Source organism: Clarias gariepinus, chromosome 10, assembly GCF_024256425.1.
Source record: "Clarias gariepinus isolate MV-2021 ecotype Netherlands chromosome 10, CGAR_prim_01v2, whole genome shotgun sequence".
Classification (NCBI taxonomy): Eukaryota; Metazoa; Chordata; class Actinopteri; order Siluriformes; family Clariidae; genus Clarias; species Clarias gariepinus.
This window is the reverse complement of record NC_071109.1, coordinates 20,191,278-20,209,893: the sequence shown is the minus strand read 5'-3', so window position 1 is coordinate 20,209,893 and position 18,616 is coordinate 20,191,278. Positions and strand designations below refer to the sequence as shown.

At 37.2% G+C, this 18,616-nt stretch overlaps 1 protein-coding gene across 23 annotated transcripts in view; it reads right to left on the bottom strand.

The window, feature by feature from the left end:
* The window catches only part of sorbs2b (sorbin and SH3 domain containing 2b), a 50,842-nt gene that overhangs the window by 13,270 nt on the left and 18,956 nt on the right, over window positions 1–18,616 (bottom strand). For 9 of the 23 annotated variants that reach the window (XM_053505609.1, XM_053505617.1, XM_053505627.1 and 6 more), the window contains 17 exons: window positions 16,968–17,021; window positions 15,605–15,700; window positions 14,395–14,424; window positions 14,099–14,223; window positions 12,581–13,051; window positions 11,728–12,051; window positions 10,529–10,670; window positions 9,754–9,917; window positions 9,374–9,440; window positions 8,764–8,814; window positions 8,012–8,216; window positions 7,627–7,741; window positions 6,477–6,560; window positions 5,904–5,960; window positions 4,358–4,407; window positions 3,331–3,533; window positions 601–686 (listed from right to left, as the gene is read on the bottom strand). In XM_053505609.1, the coding sequence (XP_053361584.1) occupies window positions 601–686; window positions 3,331–3,533; window positions 4,358–4,407; window positions 5,904–5,960; window positions 6,477–6,560; window positions 7,627–7,741; window positions 8,012–8,216; window positions 8,764–8,814; window positions 9,374–9,440; window positions 9,754–9,917; window positions 10,529–10,670; window positions 11,728–12,051; window positions 12,581–13,051; window positions 14,099–14,223; window positions 14,395–14,424; window positions 15,605–15,700; window positions 16,968–17,021 (2,324 nt within the window). The remainder of the gene's footprint in view (window positions 1–600; window positions 687–3,330; window positions 3,534–4,357; window positions 4,408–5,903; window positions 5,961–6,476; window positions 6,561–7,626; window positions 7,742–8,011; window positions 8,217–8,763; window positions 8,815–9,373; window positions 9,441–9,753; window positions 9,918–10,528; window positions 10,671–11,727; window positions 12,052–12,580; window positions 13,052–14,098; window positions 14,224–14,394; window positions 14,425–15,604; window positions 15,701–16,967; window positions 17,022–18,616) is intronic. The other 14 variants (XM_053505613.1, XM_053505614.1, XM_053505619.1 and 11 more) reach the window with 10 other exon arrangements.

Here is an 18,616-nt window from a genome sequence, read left to right as displayed (position 1 = left end):
AAATAGATAATATACTTAAAATAAATACATGGAAAACTAATACAGTTTTCTGTAAATACAATACTGTACTGTATAGGCAAAGGTGCTGGCAAAAATATCTATTAGCTCCTCATTGTTATCAGCACTGAGAATGCACTGACATGTCCAACCATGAGACCTTCTTTGAGACAGGCAGAGATACTCCTACTTTACTAATGGAGCTTTCTACACAATAAGACGATCAATAAAAATAAAAGAAATTCAGTGGGACCTTTTTGCATCAATAGTCACAGATGGACTTCAAATAGTATTATTATTGTATTGTTTGATAATTTTTTTAAGCATCTTGAAAAACCTGCCAGAGTTACTCTGGAGACTGACTGGTCGATTGGCTTCTGTTTTCGCAGCTCAAATATGAGTGTTTTTTTAAACAAAGTCTATTAAATATATTCCTTTCTATACTGACATGCACTTATTTTTCTATTTCATTTATTTAAGGTAACTGCAGAGTACTTAAATTATAATATTACATATCTTTTAACTTCTGTTTTCGTTGGTAGGCTATGCCAATGCCAATGCAGCTTTTATTGATAAACAGCAACGTTCTGTTCGGCCACTAACCTCTTTGAGTTCAGGTGTAGGTCTCGGGCTCTGTGGAGTTTGTCGGCCTACATCAGGGTAGGAATAACCTCTGTATGTGTCTTGATCTAGGGAGAAAAGAGAAGCCAAAAATGAGGGAGATTCAGTTCATCCAGATGGAAGATTTATAACAGTTCCCTGCAGAATGTATGAACTGGTGAGTATTATGGTGTGATTATTCATAACATTTTTTGGAAGAAATGGGATAATTCATTACAACCCAAACAACAAAAATACTCATAAATCTTGTGTTCCTGCAGAGCCACTGATATAATTTCTGTGAGCATTATACCACTGAATGACTTTAAGGCAGCTCAGGCAGATTTATAGTCTAGCACTGTAAACAGATCGCCAGCATGGAACAAATGTATTTATGTGAGGCTCACATGGTGACGATTTCTCTCTGCCAAATGCTTGCATGCCACTATGCTCAGGGGAGTAGTCATTTAAAAGCTCAACAGTAAATAGGATTCATGTCCCTTATGGTTAATTAAAGAATGTAAAATGAAATGGAAAAACATAGCATAAACCATGGAAACCAATCACAGGTCAGCTATCCAGTGGTAGCATACAGAGTATTAGACTGCAATATTTACTATTCCCTTTTTTCGGGAAAGACCCACTTATACAGCAAAGGCACTGCAAACACTGTCACGCTAAGTGAATTATTAAACAAACAAAAACCTGTCTGTGAAATCATGGTTCAATGAAACATTGAATGGAAAATGACAAAACATTTATTTCTACAAAACAAAAACATGTAGGTATTTTGAGTGCAGTTCATGAAGGGTGGTTGGAGGAAAGACAGCCTAAACACAAGGGAGAACATGATAACATTAATGACTGCTCAATAGAATCCACCTTGAGAGCATCTAGGACCATTAGGGTTCTTCTTCTTGTTGTCTATGTAGTGGCAGGAGGTACTGCAGACGTCATCAGACAGGGCGTGGAAAGAGGAAAGCTGAGCTGGACTGGATTGGTCCAGAGCCTGAAGAGAGGACTTCCTCTCAGGTACTTCAGGCAACAACTCTGCCAGAAGCCTATGGAGAATGCTGTTTTCTGGCAGGCTGCCTCTTCGTTTTTCAGTGCAAATGTGGTCATAAATGTCTTTCAGGGCTGAGTCAAGGGCTCTGTACATGCACCTCTTGGATTTTGGTACGTGGGAGTTCTTCTTTCTGCGAAAAGGCACTGGGCTGACCAGAAAAGCCAGTTTGTTAAGGCCATTGTCCGCCTCCTCCACATGCAACTGATGACTTTGGTCTTTCTTGGCCCTCTCATGTTTGACCAGGGTAGTAAAGCGTGTGAGGGAGGCTGAGCACATGCCTTTGCAAGAGCTCACTAGCTGCCTGTTGTAGCGATGATGATGGCCTGACCCACAGAAGCTCTCAGAGGATGTAAGGGAGCAGTGGTCAAAGTCACTTTCACTGCAGCATGATGAGCCCTCGGGGTGTATAAAGTCAACAACGTCAGATAGAACAGCATCATGGTCACTGTCTGAGAAATCTTGTTGCACAGTAGGGTATCTTAAGTGCTTGTTTGATACTTGGATGTGAACTGGCACATTTGCATGAATCTTGTGGCACTGTGGGTGTCTTTCTGGAGAATTTCTAGCTGGTGGCTCTTCATCCAGCAAAGACTCAATGGAATAGCTTCGAGTTTGGTTAGTAATCCTCCTGGAAGGAGCTGTGTTCTGGCATTCACTCTCAAGGTTAGGCATGGATTTGGATTTTTGGATCAAACTCTCAAATTCAGAGATTCTGTTGTGTACCATATCATGTGGTATCTCACTGCTGGAACCATTGCTGTTCATGCATTGAACCTTCTGCTGCTCGCTCTCATAATTCTGAATCCTGGTTTTAACAGGGCAAACATGTTTATTGCTAAGCTCTTTCCGGTTGATGTGGTGCATTTTCTTGTACAATTTGAGGAAACCTGGTGCCGTGTGGGCTGAACAGTGGTTGTTACGCTCTCTGCATTCCTCAATATTCCTATTGTCACTGAGGGAAACACATTTTTGTTCTCCATTCCGAATCACTGAGGCAATGCGTTCAGGCCTTTTTCCCATTTCGTTATCCTGATCCTCTGAGATCAGATCATCATAGCTCCAGGATCTGAGTTTAGGAAGGCTCTCAAGACTTTCTCGTTCTGATTCCCAGCCATTCTTGAAGTCTTCTGAGGCAGATAGATGGATTGGGTCTTCATTTCGAACATCATTTTGAAATGTGGCTACTGAAATATGTGAGGTATCATTGTTTGAATTTTGGATGAATAAGCCTTCTTTTTGGTCATTACTTCCATATGAGGCGACTACTTCAAATGAGGTATCATGGATAGGATTTTGACCATTAAAATGTGCTGAGTGCAGTGTGCTAATATCCCCACCTTTATATACATATATCCATCATGAGCAGCATGGCAAAAGAGAGACATAAAATAACATTAACACGACTTTTGTATAGCTAAATGGATTTTTGTTTGCTACAGCAGCGCAACTATTGAAAAAAAGAAAAGAAAATATAGTTTCCATGCATTCCTGGAACAAAAAAATCTATGCTACTGCAAAAAAGCATGCACAAATTATAACTAAAACAACAAAAAATGTACACAGGTAAAAACATCAAATAAGATTCAAGCAGTCAGAGCAGTATTTTTTCTGAAAACCGACCAAAAGAAAACCTTAAGGTCTTGCCTTTTAACCTCAAAGATATCTACCTTTTGACCTGTACAGGGAGGAAGTGGAAGGGGTATATATGGGCTTTTTCTGGGTACTAGTGGTCCTGACTGGTTCAGGAACGTGATCAACATTGGTCTCTGTTGGTTTTCCAACACTCTGTGTGGAGCTTAGTGAAGTTTGAGGCCGGGACTGGGTGGCCACGGGCTCCGACTTCCTTCTTGTCCTGTTATCGCTGGCAGAACTAAAAAATAAGGGAAGGAAAAAAAAATTAAACAGGTTATTTTCAAATGTAGCAAAGAATTTGAGGCTAGAATATACTTTATGTTATTTCTTTGGCCAATGGATGAGCGTTGATCCAAATGCCATACAAAACCCCACTAAGCAGGCCTCTTTCACTTAATAGATAAATGCACATAAGTGACCAATATTTCTTTAATGATTTGTTTTTTAATAAATATGTACAGTAGATCTTTGGCTTTCATTGAATTTGTAGAATTCAAACATTGCAAAATTTTCTATAAACAGTAAATTATTTACAATCTAACTTTTACTATTTAAATTAGAGTTCTTTACTTTTTACATTTTTAAACAACTATTTCTTATATTTACTCAATACATTAGAAAATACAACTCAACAGTGCAATATTGATTTAATTAATTACTGTATTTATTTATTTATTAATATTGGAAACAATTTAAAACAGGTGAAATAGTACCCTACAGTTAAAATGCAAAAAATGATAAAAAAAAATTATAAACTTAATAAATTAAAAAAGAATTATAGGGGTGGTCAGGTCAGAGGGGAGGGTCACAGGACAATGACTAATGTCACCCTGACAGTCCACTAGAACAAGACTTTTTCAGCTGTTCTAAACTTTCAGAACTACTGCACTGTCATACAATACCTGTACATAAATAAACGTATTTTAAAAAAACCTAAAGTGAAAGGATAGACATCTTTGTAGTTCTTCTTAATTCAAACAATAAGACATCTTTATATTTCTTATTGTCAGGTAAAATAAATAATAACTGTGACAAATAGATAATAGATAAATAGATAAATACCTCGAGGGGCGTTCGAAGCTTCTGTCCGCAGATGGCTGATAAAGAAACGTCTGAAACAGAATAAAGAATTCCATTAATTGTGTAGTTTAATAGGGTCAATTAATTTCCAAAACACCAAGTAAAGCTAACCAAGTTTACCCAAATCCCACGTGTGCCATTTTTCCTCAAATCCCATATGTGTTGTCTTTCTAAATAAATAAATAAAAGCGTAGCCGCTTGCAGAACACTTACGAGTGTTTCGATGTCGAATAAAGCAGGGAATTCCTTGTGCGCATGGCTAGAGTAAATAACCATTTTCCCTTCTACTGAAGCTCTGAGGAGACTCAACTGGAGTTATTCTCTCAAGCTATGGGAGCTGGCCATCTGTTTATTTTTTTTTTTAAGTAGCCTCTGTGAGGTAGCAGGAATGCCCACTTGCTGTGACACATTTGTGGCCAGTCAACATAAATAACAGGAGCATAGGACACCTACCTCACAGACAAACTCTTTATAGGGCTGTGAAGCCCAACTACAATTTTAAGTAGCTCTCTGTATGATTTTATAGCCGTCTGCCAAACAGGAGGGTAATTGTGGACACCCATCTGCTTCGCCTACAGTAGAGGTCTAGCTCTGACTATTATCTCATGGTCCTTATATTCAGGCTCTGTAATTGGTGATGTATTAAATTATAAAGAAATAAGATTATTTAGAAAGGTTGCTTTATCTGTACACAAATGTAAGTAGTAAATGTAAGTAGTGTAAACATAAACAAAGGGGCTACCTATTTTAAACTGATAGGGGTGATAGTGGCTAATTTTACCTACACAGCCTACTGTATGTGAAATGGGGTGTCATTTGATTCCTAATGAAGCATGCCTACATCATTGACTTACTCCAACTAGCTCTTGTCTCACAACAAAACACCTAGGACAGGACATCATGAACATGGAAACATTTTGTACAGATAACCAATTATTAGATGTTACTGTATGTAACATCTTGTTTCGAATTTGTTGGTTTGAACAAAATAGAAAGATGTTTTTTGAGGATGATGTGTAGGTGATGGAAAATGAAGTAATGCACCAATAATTCATCTTACTGTATGCATTTGTTATCTCATATTCAAAAATCGACCCATCAGATACTTTTGTATTTTTAATGATTTTTCACCTAATTGTGTTCATTGTGCATTTCCACTCTCTATATAATTCTTCTCTATTATACTACAGCTACAAATCGTGTTGATTATAAGCCGCATGTGTTTATCCTATATCACAAGGCAGCAGAATACATACTCTACATAAGCTCTGACACCCATGATTGGTTACTCACCCCGATTGGCGGGAGAGAGAGTAATTCTATCCCTCCCACTCAGACAGTCTGGCCAATTTTGCTTTCATGGAATCCTGGCTACAAATACTGTAGCTGTGAAATCATTTGGATTCAATTTTATAATCTCCCTGCAATAGGGTAATAGCTTTTTCATTGCTCCACTACTTATTTTCTCACCACTGATTTTTTTCATTCATTTACTTGTCACTCATTCTCTTGCCCACTCCCTCATTACCTCATTACGGATACGGAGAACACTCTCTGGATCATAATCCAGACGTTTTTTAGGAGGCTTGACCCAGAGGAGCAAGAAAGAGGAGTTGTGTTGAGCCAGAAATGAAAAGGAAAAAAAGGAGTAGTTACCTGACTGTAGTAAAAAGATCAGAAGGCATGCCACTACACACCAGCACACGGGTTAGCATCACTACACACATTACTAACTATGGATTACTACCATTACCCCTTACACCTTTCACCAAAGCAACATGTAATCATGCATGTGGTCACATTTGCATGTGCTAAACTCTGCAGAGCTGGAAGTGTGAAGAACAGAGGCACTTGGTTACACAATCGGACACAAGGCTAAAATGTTGGAAGGTCAGAGCAGAACTGGTCAAGTTACCATTAATTGGTACTCGATTGTCACTTATTATTAAAAAGCTCCCCTAACTGCTTCTGCTCAATCCAACCAGTCATTCCAGACCCGACCATAGAAGTACGGCAACTACTGTGGAGGCCAACAATCTTCCCACTGTTTATGCCATGCTAGCATTATCAAACCAAACACACACAACTACACCACACTTACCGGCCTTCCAAACTCCAGCTCTGCAAAGAACTTATACCAGGGCTCATTCTCTAAAGCTAGCTCTTCAGGTGTTAAGTTACTCTTCTGGTTGTAGAATGGACAAAAGTAGGAAAAGAAGAAAGGGGTGAGAAAGCGAACAGGAATGAAACAGAGTAATGGCCATGCAAGTGTCAACATATGGAATGGCTTTGACAAGATAAAATTTGTAAAATATGAATATCCATTAAGGCTGGTATATTAAGTTTATAATATCCTAAATAGCAATGAATAATAATAATAATTGGGTGCAGTTGCAGTACCTCTCCCATTCCAACAGAGAGCAGTGACAGATCATTTTTCATCACTTTGCCAGTCAACATAATTACTGACTACAATGTCCTCTACCTGCATGTAGTAACCATCATCTACATAAATTCTGTAAACATCTTACGTAAATTACGTAAAAACACAAATTATAATTATTTTCCAATAATACAATCTCCACGCAAAGTGAAAAAAAAATTATAAATCGTTACAAATAATTTAAATCAGGCCTGAAAACCATTTCAATACAAACTGGTATTTAAAAACACTAATTCATAACTGACCACATTTTTATGTATGCAAGTTACTGCATCTCCAAATATTTCCTGTAGATGGCAACAATGTATTCATAGTAACAAATCCTTGATAGTGAAAATAACAACCTTTGTCTTTAATTAGAAGTTATCATGTACTGCAAGTGTTGAGGAAATTATTAGTCCACATTTATGATCCCTCATGAACCAAACATACAGTATATAATATTGGTATATGTACCAATGTAATACTGTACTTGAGTATTCTATGAGGTAGCCCTAGAAATACCCCTTATTAAAATAATAAAATATGTATATATAAGACTTGGTATTAAATGTCGGATATCTGATTATTAAAGAATCAAGAGATGGTCTTAATAAACATTTATAATTAACATTAACAGTAATAATGGTGTCTGAAACAGGTGACACATCTGACATATTCAGGGCTGATTCATCTAACGAGACCTGCTAGGATTACAACGTGTTAACATTATTTAGTATAATTTTCAGAGGAATACAAATCTCTGAACACACCACCTTAACTCTGTGCAGCGCTAAAAAATGGGGGCAACAAATCTGTGTATACTTACTGCTTTCTCTTGTTCTAGAATAGAGGATTTCCCTGGCTCGTAGTCAAAGATACTCCTGGGCTCGGCTCTGTATTTGCGAGTGTCCACTTTTCTATCTGGAGGACCCCATTGATTCCTAAGAGCATAAAAAGCAAAGCAATAAAATGCTTTAAATATCATAAGGTAACAACCACAATTTTGGTAAAGTATGAGAATTTGGCAAATAACTACAATATGTATGCTAATTTCTTAGATGTATAATACACACGCTGGGGAGATTATACGCTGTTATGCCTAATCTGCATAATCTTACTGTTGGATTCACTCAGGCTCAACATTACATTCAAATTTTAGACAAAGTGCTATTTAATAGTAAGGATAAAACATATAAGGCAGTGGATCTCACATGTCTGGGGTGCTGCTGCCACTCTGGTGGATATTACGGCTGTGAGACATTGGCTGAGCTGATGATGAAGTTGGCAGTGAAGAGGAGCTGGATGTTCTGAATCCACAAGTGCCATTATCAGAAATGCTCTTGGTTATGGGTCTGTATGTACTGCTCTTAGATGCAGGGTGTGCCTGGACATTATTAGTTAGACTATGCTTCTCTGCTAAAAAAAAAAAAAGATAATAAAATTAATTTTAAATTCTTTTTTAATATCAATTCAAGGGCTTCATTTGCAAAAACAGATTTAAACTGTTAAAGTAAACTGACTGCTATGTATAATTATTTATATGTGCCACATTCTGAATCAGATGAGTTATATTGTAATTAATCGGGACAACCCCACACCAGTTCGATTGTTATTTCCTGGGGTGCATATTGAAAAAATATTAATTGATTTAAATTAAAATTGACAATTTATAGAAACCGAGATATATGTTTTTGCAAATGAACTTTGCAAATACATTAAAATACCTAACATAAAAAATTATATAATGAATAATTATTAAACAGTTGGACGTTACACTGCACATGTTAAAATGTGAAAAAACTAGCTTTTATTGTGCTTATTATTATTAATAATAATAATAATAATAATAATAATAATAATAAACTATATTATTAATTACTAAAAGTGTTAACAATACCTTTGGCTAACTGTAAAAATTACTTATGACTGTGTAATTCTACAATTAAGTATACAGGACACACACCCTTACTAGTAGTAGGCTGAGTGGCAGTATGGGAGCCAGAATTTTCAAACTCTGTAAAAACAGAAACAACAAGGATTAGTCAAACTCAATGATGTTAACAGTCCCACTTTTTCAGTACTGTAAGACTTTAAATAAACCTAATGTAAAGCTCATAATCAGGGGGATCAGTTGTCACTTCTGCTCAGTGCAAGTCCTTTTAACCTCTGTAATCCCCAGGACAACATTCTGACAGTTACTAGTGGGGCAGCACACTCGGGTTCCAATAATGATTCAGCTCTAATCCACAGTTTGCTGAGTGAAGCACTTTTTATATTGCACCATTTAAAAAAACTTGTCAATTCCTCTTTGTGAAGATTTTTCTACACATGGCCAAAGCAGATGCCCTACATACACTGGGATTCAACTGAAGCCATCGATTGAATGCTTTATTACAGAAATACTAAAGGACCCATAGAATGTTTTTTTTTTATATTGAAACAATCATACAGATTTATGTCAGGAGTTCCTTAATGTTTTGCATGTTTTACATGTTTTACATTTGACCCGCAAAAGTTTAATGACATTAGATTATAATAGCAAGTAAAACATTATGTAAAAGATTCCATCCCACCTGGTTTGTGCACCACATGAATCTGCTTGAACATATTCTTGTACCAGTCCTTTGGCCTGTCTACTGTCTGAGTAAACAACAAGCAAAAAAACTTCTCAGATGTTTTTGATAGTGGCTCAAAAATCTGTCTTTGGTGAAAAATATAGATGCCAATACTATTTTGCAATAATAATAATAAAAATAATAATCATCATTTGAAAAAGTATATGTTCAATAATGCTTCCCTTATGATAAACATGAAAAGAAGTGTCACAAATGCACTTGGTACATTACATTCTTATCAGTCCTAAGTATTTGATTGGCTATACAACATTATATTTATATACTTTATAAATATAAGCACAGGAAACTTGTAGCACAAACTACATAACTCTGCTTACAGTCCTATTGGCCATGGAAATTCCAGACTCCTCAACAGTGCCTGAGTAATGGGGAGTTTTACCCACTGTCCCTCTTCTCTCATCATCTGGTGCATGCATAGAAGTCACTGAATCCACAGTGGTATAGACTGAAGAAATGGACTCGGCAGCTGGAGGGGGAAAGCCTGGGTCAGATAGACAAGCTGACATTCTCAACAATGTTGTTAGTAGTAATCAGTGATTCTGTTTGGAATTTGGAAATCATCACAGGAGTCAAATTGATTAAATCAAATTCACAAGCGCTAACACAATGCACCATCTATAAATCTGCCTCCATATACTAGTGCCCATACTGGAGTTATTATAGAGCCTGTTTTTATCTATCCTCAAACACTTCCTATCAAAGATCTCACTTGGGATTACCTAGATCAACTGATGAGAACTGAACAAGGAAGCATCACTTTTTCCTGTCAGTGGAATAAACTGTCGATGTACTTTCACATTCACAAGCAATGTATTACAGCTTTGCATGCCACACAAAAGACCTATCATGAAGTGCAGGGGTTGAAACATTCACTTTTCTTTTGTTTTAGATGTTGCATTTTACTGAACATATTTCTAAACATTAAAACCTTAAACACTTTCCCCTTTAACTGGATAAATCTTTCCATGGGCTTAAAGGTTATCTGTTTCAGATTTTCAGATATAAAAAGATAAATACGTCTGAATAGTGCAACAGGGACAAACAAATGTCTAATCTTTAGCACATTTCAGTTTGCCTGTAGCTTGTACTCACGAGTGCTCCGGCCCTGCTGCATGGCTGTGAGACTAGGGCTGAAAGAAGGAAGAGGAGGGTATGTGGAAGGAGAGAAGGGTCTTTGGAGGTGACTCTTTAGGCCTGCAGTTCCACCTACACTTCCATTTAGAGTCATTTGTCCCTTTGGGTTAAAGAAAAAAACTAATTATTAATGGAACAGAATGTTAAGACCTTTACATTCTATAATAACGCTTTTAGCAATAAACCATTTTTTGCATTCTATTTATGATCACAGGGTTGCAAAACCATGTGGAGTACCAATGATAATGTTAGATGTAAGGAAGAAAGAACCAAAAAATGTGTTATTGGCAGTGTAGGAAATACTGAATAATTAAAAAAAAAACAATCAGGAGATGGAGAGATATAACAATCTGATTTTGCCATACTGTTTATTACATTGTTAAGTCTTTATCCGGAAATACTACATGAAAATGGAAAGGACAAAATGTCAAGGACAATGAATATGAGTGCAGAGAGGAAGCAGGGTGTGGTACAGTATGCTTTTGCTACAGCTATTTCCCTCTACACTATTGTTGTTTAGGCACAATCACAATGCCACCATGATCTCATCCTGTACCCAAACCCAAGTTCTCTCTACAAAGTAACCAGACTTAAGAATCCAAACCCAGGATTAAACTACGACATGAGACTAAGGGAAGCTGAAAGGCAAATGCATTTATAATGTCCTGAGGAAAAAAAGTAAATGTGAGTCTGGAACTAGACTATCATTAGTATTGTTCAACACACAAACATTCCAGAGGCCAAAGGCGGTAAAACCAGTCAAAGTGAATCACGGGGTGGTTGGTGTCTGTGGATTAAGTCTTTGAATTTTAAATAAAAGAAGGCAGGAGAGAGTGAATGGGGAGGGAGAAAGAGCAATGGATGGAGGAAGGGCACCAACCAATCAAACGAAATAAGAAATTCCGAGAAAGGTCAAAGGGAATGTGTGGGAAAAGTTCAAAAGATAACAAACAAATAGAGGGACTTAAGAAAAAACGGAAAAGAAGAATGTACTAAAGTAATGAAATGCTGAGAATGTACTAAAGTTGAGAATATGTTGATTAACATGGTCAAATGATTAAAGATTTAGACATTTGGAGTCAGAGCAGGTAAAAGTAGTGGAGACAAAAAGAGATAGAGAGATGTGTTCAGAAAGCCAGGTCCTGGGCAATAGTTACATTCGCAGAGCTAGCTGTAGAGAAGTCTATCGCCATGTTGTCAGTGGAACTGCTCAGCTGGAAATGGGTAGGTGAAGGGGTCTCAGAACCTCCCGCTGAGTATATTCCACATGTGCTCAGTTCTTCCAGCATGGCCACAGAAGATACACTCTGAGCACGAGAAGAACAGTCGCTCAGAGATGGATATGAATCCAAGTTGGAATAGGGAGTCCCACGGGGAAAAGGATGTAAATGGTAGTCAGAGGCCCTAGAACAGGTGTAGTTGCTGGAGAAGTGTGGCCTGTGAGGGGGCGAGTGGGAGGCCAGTGGTGGTCCTGCGTAGGCCTGACACAGAGGAGAGTGGGATATGAGCATCAGTGGCTGAAACAGTGGGAGAAAGTGATAGACTGATGAAGATGATTGCCATGTATTAGACAGTGCTTCGAAGGTCAACTCATCTGCTTAAGGAAAAGATTGCTAGATGGATAAAAGAACATGTATTGTATGTATTACTTTGCAGAACAATAATTAGTCCAGAATTATTACAGACTTAGAAAGGATATCTTCATTTTTGTGGATTTTTATTGTAAAACTCTTAAATTACAATAGTAATAATTCTGCAGTTGTAACAAATGCCATGAATATAAAATAAAGATAAATATATGATTATTAAGATGTAAATGGATCTAAAAAATGCCTTGTAAGTGCTGTTTGCGCATGTACCAAAATGAAATAATTTAAACAAAATCCAAATGACTTGTGATACTAAGACATGACATGATTGAATGGTGTTAGTGTTTTGTCATGTGAAAAAATAATATGCTGGGTGTTTTTATGATGATGGAATATCAACTGTGAATATAAACGTGAATACCACTTGTTGGGCTGCAGGGGGCAGTGAAGGGTGAAAGACTGTTCGGGATTCCAGGTGCTCCTTCCTTTTGGGTAGAGTATGGGGGCTGAGAGACAGAGTCTGTGTGTACCTGGCTTCTGTCTGATGCCGTGGTGTAATGCATATGGACAGAGAGGTTACATGCCTCTCCCTAACTGGGGAGTGTGAGTTAGGGCGATCTAAGCGAGAGATGCTAGGTTTCTCAGGGCCACATGCACTGGGGAAACTGCTATAGCTGCGAGGCTTTTTAGAGTCATTGGTGTTGGTGTCAGAGAACAGGTTGTCTCTGGAGCTTTGCTCTGAGCTTGCAGACATTGCTCCCCTGGAGAATGAGTTGTGTGTTATGAGCTCTGGGCCATCATGACATTGTGTGGAATAATTATGTGGGTTAAATGTTCCTGGTTTACAGTCAGCAGGATGCAGCTGAGAGCTCTCTCTGTGAGGAGCGAGGCCCTGTATAGCCATAAAAGACATGCAAACAAGCAACAAATAAGACAGCAGAAAAGAAGGAAACATGAGCCAAATAAACTTTTACAAGAAATAAACTGCCCCTTCATAGTGGGGAACGCATGCAGAACATCATACGGTTCTACTTTCAAGCACATATAAGCACTAATATGCTGGAATAATTATTTAATTAAATAAATAAATGAATAATATATTTTTAGCTGGAATATTATATCTAAAACAAATGAAACCAATTGTTTTAGATATAATAATACACTCTAATGTGTGTATTAAATGGGAATTTAATGGGAAAAGCAATGTATGAAATTGGATCAATAAAATGGCTTTTAAAATACAAAATGTTCAGTACAACGTTACATGTGTAAATTTGCTAAACAAATGAAGTGCCATTACTGAGATACATAAATAAGCACCATCAATGCTATCGCTAACATTTTTAGAGTGAGCAAACGAATACAAATGCAAATTTATCTTGCATAAAGTCATTTCTGACACAAAGCTACTAACATGAAAACTGTTAATTAAATCTAAACATCACAGTAACAATTATTTAAAAAAAAAAAACATTAAAAGTGAATGAACAGAAGGCAACAAACACCTTTTAATGATAATATTCAAGTCATCCCCATTTTACAGCTATGCCTCTGTCCTACCACTAGATTGTCGCCTGTGCAGGTGGTCAGAAATGTAAAACTTTTCAGCTAACAGCACAATCCTACTCTCCATGAACATGAAGATTGGGCCTTTGTCATTTCAGATTTGCAATTTAGCAATAGTCAACTCAGCTTTCTCTCTCTCACAGGCAGTTGTGCATTGTAACTTAAGTGCAAAACAGTAATTAATAATAACACAACAAATTTAACTGCTGTGTTATAAGCAAGTCAAGACGTGTCTGTGTGCTTTGCCCAACGGAGAACAATAAATTTAGTGACGCTTGTCCGCTGCATTTCCAAAAGCATGTCCTGTGGAAAGGGAAAAAAAAAAAAAACTTCCTGAAACACGTTGAGCCAAACAGTGCGGAGTTTAACCTACCGGCGTGGGCGACTTCTTCTCCTGCAGGTTGGGCCTAACACTTCGAAATCCTTTAGCTGCCAAAGAGGAAGTGGCCATGTTGCCATTTCTTAGAGCATCTCCCGAGGTGTAGTGCCACCACATATCTAGAACGTTCCACAAAAAAAAAAAAAAAAACATGTGCTTTAGTTAAATTTACCATAAAATCACCATGCTTCCCTTATAAAATACCTGGGGTTTAACCTGGGGATGTGAATACTGTTTTTAAGAATAATATGGCTTTAAGAATATACAGTAAGTAGCTAAAAATAGTTTACCTGACTCTGTGACTGGAGATTCTGTGCCGTCTAAACCGTATAAGAAAAGATACAGTCAGGTGTTTGAGATGCTCACAGAAGACATACAGTACTGTACGTAAAGCTTCTACCTAACCATGGACTGACTATGCATTTGCTGCAGGAAGTCTACAATCGTTAAACACTTTACAGCACCTGCACAGATGGCTAAAGCTCTATAGCACTCATCAGCATCCATTGTGTGTGAATATTGTGTGGCTCATCAGATATAATTACTGGCTGGGTTCCAGACCTCTGTTCTCAGCAGGAGAACATGAGAAAGGAGGATATTTGGAAGAACTGAATGAAGTGATGAAAGAGTTTTTTACTCTTATTCCTGATCAAATAAAACTAGTTGTCAGTAAAATTCTCTTTGGTCGCACATCCAAATTTCAAATTATTTTTATTTATTTTATTATTTAAAATAAAGTTTGCCTAAAAGTGTGTTATTTAATACTGAACGTTTTTTTTTTTTACCAACTTTGTTCTCACCTAACATAACTTTTCTCTCAGCCCTACAGGCAGAATAATTAAACAAAGAAGACAGTGTGTGTGAGGTCATTGTCTATAAAGTCACTCGAACAAAAAGGGTCACAATGAAATGAAACAAGACTTTAAAAAAAGGGAGAAAGAAAAGGGACAGGCTGCACAATTGTTGCCATGGAGCAGCACAAATATGGCAACAATCCAGCTCCTGTGAAAGTCTGTTTCCTTTTAAGTAATGGGGAGGAACAGTTGCAGCTACTGATACCCAAAACAAATCCCAAAGCCCTGAGTGCTGATTGAATGGAGTGAGAGAGCATGTGAGAGATGCAGGAAAGCAAGAGACAGGAGTGAATGGTGCTCATCAACTGAAGAGGAATTCCTGCCTGCTGATTAAACATAAACTTAGCTAAACATAACTTCTTGGCCAGAAGTCACGGTTTTACAGTATATGAAACACTGATCTTACATAGTGGGGATCAACAGTGATCAGTTAAATAAGTCTGATCAGCAGCTCTTCAGCATAGCCCTGGTTAAACTTGTTCGATTATTTTATAACTTTTTCTGTGAAAGAAGTGACAAATCCCTCTATTATAAACAAGTGATAATTCACATCTTCGGGAAAACTCAGCCCATATACTGTACAACTATTGCCTAGTCCTGAAGCAAAGAAGTAGGTGTATGAGTTTGGAGCACATAGAAAGAGTACCTGCAAGCCCATATAGGTTTGGGGAACTCTGGACTCTCTTCATGGGGGTTAGAGTGAGTGAGAGCGTTGTGCTTTTGTGAGCTCGTCCTCCACTGTCTGTGAGAAGTGTGGCAGCATACACATACAGACAGCCCATAACAGGCAAAAGCACATGCATCAAAAACACTTCCTTCATAATGAGCCAAAGCACATGCATCAAAAACTTTCTTGCACAATCATGATAAAAAAAGTTTTTTAAAAACACATTCTGCATTCAGAAAAGCATGTTATGATTATTTCATTTAATCTGCATGCAAAGCTTTTTGTTATGTGACACATGCTAAAATAAATTATATAAAATTTATCAAAAGACATTAAATGTTCTCCACAAGTTTAATAAATTGCCGCTCGCCAGCTGCTGAAGTTTCCAGGCAACTAGAACATCTAATAACATGCTATAATTCCTTAGATTCTGGCTGCATGACAGCTAGAATGATTGTACATTAAACTTCGGTATGCCTTCACAAATACTTTATATAATCTTATAATTAAAATAACTTCTTTATAATGACTAAAAGATAAAGATATGAACTAACAGACAGTTAACTCACATAAATGAGGAGACTGTAATTAAATGCATAGGCCATTACAGTACCTCATCAATATCACAGTTGATTAGCTTTAACTAATGATCACAATTAAAATTTTATTGTATTGCGTCTGAACTCAAAAGATCAATGTCGGTGTTTCATTAAAGAAAATAAAGCTGTACAACAGTGCATCAGGCTGAGAACAGTGCATTAGGCTGACTTATGCAAGAGATAATGTTCTGCAGAGAGCCAGAGTGGGGTGTTAACAGTGCCAGACTGTGACTGGTAGTTTCCCTCCTTATCCCACACCTGGTTCTGTGTCTCAGGAAGGGCTGGGTGCTAAATATTAGCTTAGCACTGTGGTAATCTGCCTTCTTCTTCTTCTTCTTATTTTAAATCTGCACATTACCAAGGAACACTGCACAGCACTTTAAAGAAACTAAGCGAAATGTACAATGGCATGATAGAAAAACAAATCTCTAAGACGTGGTGCAATGACATGGAATGAAGCACTTTGACCTGATCTCACAGGCGAATCCAGTGAACCATCCAATAGCATCTGAGATTTATACATATGACTACTAAATAACATTGCTCAGTTTTTTTTTACCACAAAACCAAAAAACCCATTTTAACATAATTGTTCAATCCATACCTGTTGATTCCAATTATATGAAAACCATATCAAGCCCAAGGTCAACATAAAAAAAAGTCCTTTACTTTCTATAGAATAATGGAAACTCCCAGAGCTATTCATATTCACAGTAACATCATTATGAAATGCTTCATCATACCTGTATTCATGTTGAAGAACTTTTCCTCTAGTGTGGTCTTAAAATCACACGGTCCTGAAAAACAAAGTCCATTAGAGTGCTATGATGGAAAGTCTACGTTAATAAACATGTCACCAGCCACACAGCAAGTATTGATAATGTGACATTGATTATAAAGTGCTCTGTTTGACTCTCAGTTTTTACGACTGTGTAATATGGAGCAGCAAGCTGTCGATACGTGTGGGTGTTCCAATCCCCTGTGAGTTAGCTCCCATGTGAAAGGTGATACAAGCCCAGCATTTCTGCTTTGCGGCATACAAAGTTGGTTTTAAAATACACACATGAAAAATACACGTCCTTTTTTGATATATTGCATTTAATACTTGACTTAAGACCTAAAAAGCATGCAATATGGCAGCCTGTAAATATGAGCCATCTCAAGAAAGTTTGTCCTAGATTGATTACTTCTGGGTGACAGATCGACAGCTCTTATGACCCTGTTCCTAAAATACCCAGTTTATTTTGGTATGAGCTGAATATTTCTAGTAGAGTCTATGTGGGGAAGTCATTTCATTACGTTATTCTATTACCTAACCCTTCAGCATATGCAAGGGTAATATGGGTAAGTAATTCTAATATGTAAGCACTTCGGACAAGATGCACCTGCATGTCTGTATACACAGGCACCTGCCCAACCTGACAGTCTATCTAGGAAACAGCATATTTAAAATTCTTTCTCAGAGGTCAAATACAAGATGGTATTCTGCAGGGACACCGATAAATCATAATTAACTGACCATCCGTACCAAAGACCAGATAAATAACAAATTCATGTACTCTTTCCAATCCCCAATTTAAAAAAAGCACTATATATTTGTTTCATCCCTTTATAAAAAATATGAACCATTTTTTAATCCTCCCAATAAAAAAGAGCTTGAGTGTCAAGTCAAAACAAATCTTTAATCAGCGAGGCCTATAAATCGGGCCTGAAAAACACAGGGGACACATTTGCCAGTCATGCTGCCGGACATGGGGTAAATCAACCGTCGTAACGTCCTGTCAGCAATAAACGAAGTGGAGATTATGGAGTTGGGTTTCAAGAGGGCAGACTAGTGGCGACAGAACAGCTGGGATGGGGACAGTACAGCCACCCAAGAAGCCACATGTATGTATGACCAGGGCTCAGGCGCTCGGCTGGGGCTTCTTTTAAACACTTAAATACCTTGTGAGAAACCATGAAACTAAATACACTGCTCAAATATTAAGGTCAATATTTAAATGTGTCTGACTACAAACAGTAACATAGAAACAAATAAAATTTGAACTTACTAAATTCTACTGATTCTGCTGTAGAGAAAGGATGTCTTTAAAAAAGGAAAAAACTATATATTCCAGAAAACAATAATTAATGAAGACAATATTTGGCGCTATTACACTTTGAGGAACTTTTAGTCTCAGGTACAAGTTTTACTAAGCACCCTGCGAAACCACCCAAAAAATTCTGTTTAAAAGTCAGAAATGTTTTTTTATGCAAACTCATTAATAAAGTCCTAAAATTAAATTTAAAATAAAATCCATAAAAATAATTTTTATGGAAATTTTATTTCAGCCTAAAAAGAAACCATTTTGCGAAGTACATGAAAAGTGAATAAGATGTATTATTTGAATCA